General features: G+C 47.8%; 1 protein-coding gene across 1 annotated transcript in view; it reads right to left on the bottom strand.

The window, feature by feature from the left end:
• Positions 1 to 363: 363 nt before the first annotated feature.
• The window catches only part of SHCBP1 (SHC SH2-domain binding protein 1), a gene marked incomplete at its 5' end in the record, with an annotated part of 15,320 nt that continues 12,567 nt past the window's right edge, over positions 364 to 3,116 (bottom strand). Inside the window, 3 exons of the mRNA XM_010148077.1 lie at positions 364 to 677; positions 1,407 to 1,548; positions 1,893 to 1,979. Of these exons, the coding sequence (XP_010146379.1) occupies positions 364 to 677; positions 1,407 to 1,548; positions 1,893 to 1,979 (543 nt within the window). The remainder of the gene's footprint in view (positions 678 to 1,406; positions 1,549 to 1,892; positions 1,980 to 3,116) is intronic.

The following is a 3,116-nucleotide window of genomic DNA, read 5'->3' as shown; positions in this document are numbered from 1 at the left end:
GTGCCACCAACTGCTGCACATCCCTTCCAGGAAGAGCCCTACCTGTATTTTCTTTCTTGGAAGATTATTTTCACAGCGCAAAGTTAAATAAACACACAAACTCATCAGCACTAGCAAAGCGGCAGCAGGTAAACCAGCACAACACACGCAGTCTCCACGCTAGAGCTGTTTTCTGCCACGTTACCCAGATGTGCAGCAAGGAAGCAAAGTCTCCACATGCAGTATATATATTACTAATAAATACTGGTCACACTTTGTAACATCATGGAAGGCTAATGGAAGAGGTGAACTCCTTGGAAAGCAGCAGAGGAAAGGATATCTTGTGCAACTCTCTCACTGCAATGCCGTCAGGAGCCAGGACAGTCAGAAGAGAAAGGTACCAAAACTCCCTTTCCCGTTCCATTTGAACTGATTGCCCACAATAGAAACAAACATTTCCTGGGACATTAGGTTGTCATCCGCTTCTGTGATTCCCAGTTCACTCAGCCTTGTCTTGTGCACCTGGCTCTTCTTCGCAGACGCGGCCCCAAGTTCGTTCGCGATTTTGTAATTGCTTTCAGTTTGTTCCGAAATCGCGGCTTGCTCGCAAAGCTCCAGCTCATCAGTCAGGCATTTGGGTGGCTGTTCTTGCCTGAAGCCCTCTGCACAGGCTGTCCCATCACCTGGCTGGGTACTCCCTGAGTCAGGAAACAGTAAGAATGTCACCGACGGTCATGCAAAACAGCCAAATCATTTAAAGCTCTGGGAATTAAAGTGTCTTCAGCCTTAACATTCTCACCTCACCCTACTCACTTTCTGGACAGCTACTTAGTGACAGGCAGATATTCCAAATACAGTGCAAGATGCTTGAGGAGAAGGTTTCTCCTCGAGATGGCTTCAAGTTGCCAAGTGATAGCGACATTAGAGAAAGTTACAGTGGGTCTACGCATCGCAGTGATAGTTCTTCTTGAGTAAGACACACTATGAGAAACAGTTGTTCTCTGCAGTAAATAAAAAGTGCCAAGTTCTGCGCTGGCAGCACATCTCAGCTCTAACGCACAGAGAGGAGCGGAGAACAGTCATGGACCAGAGGAGCTGTAAGAGAACCCGCACCCGCTTTCTCGCAGGTCTCGCGCGTGTCTGCATGTGACCCAAGGAGCTCTGCTTAGTAGGGAGCACAGCTCAGGTACGTCAGGACTTCACGGTGGAAGTGCACATGCACCACGAAGTGCAGACCTTCGGAGCATTTCTCCACAGCCAGTGCATCCTTTAGGAAATGCCAGGATTCTGAGAGTTAGGGAGATTTCAGCTAAAATTTTTCTAATAATGTTTAGATTGTTTAAAAGAGACTATAATGTATGCAATCCAAAAACCTGGGTACGCTAGACTGACCAGTTTTAGGAGTTTGTTCTAGAGGAGAAAAATACCTTTTGTTCTCTCTGCTGAAGCATCCTTTACATCAGAGGGCATTGCGGGTCTAACCAGGACCACACCGTATCCTTCATTATTATGGATCACGTTGTTGACCATGGTTATCTTGGGGACATCATAATGTTCATCTAAAAAGTTCTACAGCAAAGGAATGGAAATCCAACGTGTTATGTCCAGCAAAAGGGATGCAAAACTCTCCAGTTTTAGGTAGAATCAGTTCTGTGTATTGGTGAGAATTTTATTATTTGCCTATGCAAGTGGCATTGCAAAAGGCATTTTCTTTTGGCAGATAAGAAATAAAACCAGTGTACTGCTTGGGTGGACCAACCCAAGGCAAACAAGTACCACTATCACCATACATGACCTGCAAGAGCTGTCCTGTAAGGCAGCGAGGTGATAAGCCAACCAAAACACAAGCTATTGGCATTAATCCCAGCAGCTACGACCTTCTGAAAAACAAGTGCATTCTGCCTCGAACTGACCTTGATAAGTATTCCCTCCTTGCAGTGGTGTATGCCGTTGTCTAACAGGGCGCACGTGCTGCCCGGATATATTTCCACACCGGCACCCTACAAGATAAGATCGACCGCAGCTCACACACAGTTCAGGCACATTCCCAGTTTAACATGACAGCTTCGTTGCCGATCGTGGTGTTCGTCTGCCCGTTCGCACAATGCGAAGCTGTGTTACCCCTCCAGCTTCACCGCTGTTCACCACCTTAAGCAGCAACACTCAAGGTTGAGGTCCCCTGGATAATGTTATTGCCACCAGTCCGTAAGAGCTCTGGGAAAGAGCAGCCGGGCAGCCTTGCGTTACTTCCTCGTTCTGCAGTCATCCACCCCAACACTCAAAGCCCCATCATTCTCCAAAACGTCCTCATCAGAGGTCTAGTCTGTGTTTATCATCCTTCTGTCAGAACCAACGGACAAGGTGTCCAAAAAGGGCATTTCATTTATGGAAAAATGCAAGGTTTAATGAAAAAAATTATTTATTTTGACCACTTGGAGCGAGTCCAGAGGAGGCCACAAAGATGATCAGAGGGCTGGAGCCCCTCTGCCATGGGGACAGGCTGGGAGAGTTGGGGTGTTCAGCCTGGAGAAGAGAAGGCTCCGGGGAGACCTTATAGCACCTTCCAGTGCCTGGGGGGGCTACAAGGGTGCTGGGAGAGGACTTTTTACAAGGGCCTGTAGTGACAGGACAAGGGATAACTGGTACAAATTGAAAACAGGGAGGTTTAGATTGGATATTGGGAAGAAATTCTTCACCGAGAGGGGGGGGAGGCACTGGGACAGGTTGCCCAGCGAAGCTGTGGATGCCCCATCCCTGGGAGTGTTCAAGGCCAGGCTGGATGAGGCTTGGAGCAACCTGGTCTAGTGGAAGGTGTCCCTGCCCATGGCAGGGGGTTGGAACTGGATGGTCTTTAAGGTTCCTTCCCACCCAAACCATTCTGGGATTCTATGATTTATGGACAGAGAAAACTGAAATCACTTGAAAAGCATCAGAGGACATGATCCAGCCCTGCAGTGCAGCAATCACTTCACAGATGCCCCCTGCTACTACACAATTTTCATATCACCACACACTAAATCAGCACGAGACACTTCATTAGATACTAATAGAGGCTACTGGACCCCTGGGACCAATCTCAAACTCAACAGCATGCAGCTGTACAAAGTGAACTGTAAAGGTTCTCTCAAGAGCAGAAG

This window comes from Eurypyga helias, unplaced genomic scaffold, assembly GCF_000690775.1.
Source record: "Eurypyga helias isolate BGI_N326 unplaced genomic scaffold, ASM69077v1 scaffold9813, whole genome shotgun sequence".
Lineage (NCBI taxonomy): Eukaryota > Metazoa > Chordata > Aves > Eurypygiformes > Eurypygidae > Eurypyga > Eurypyga helias.
This window is presented reverse-complemented; position numbering and strand designations above follow the sequence as displayed.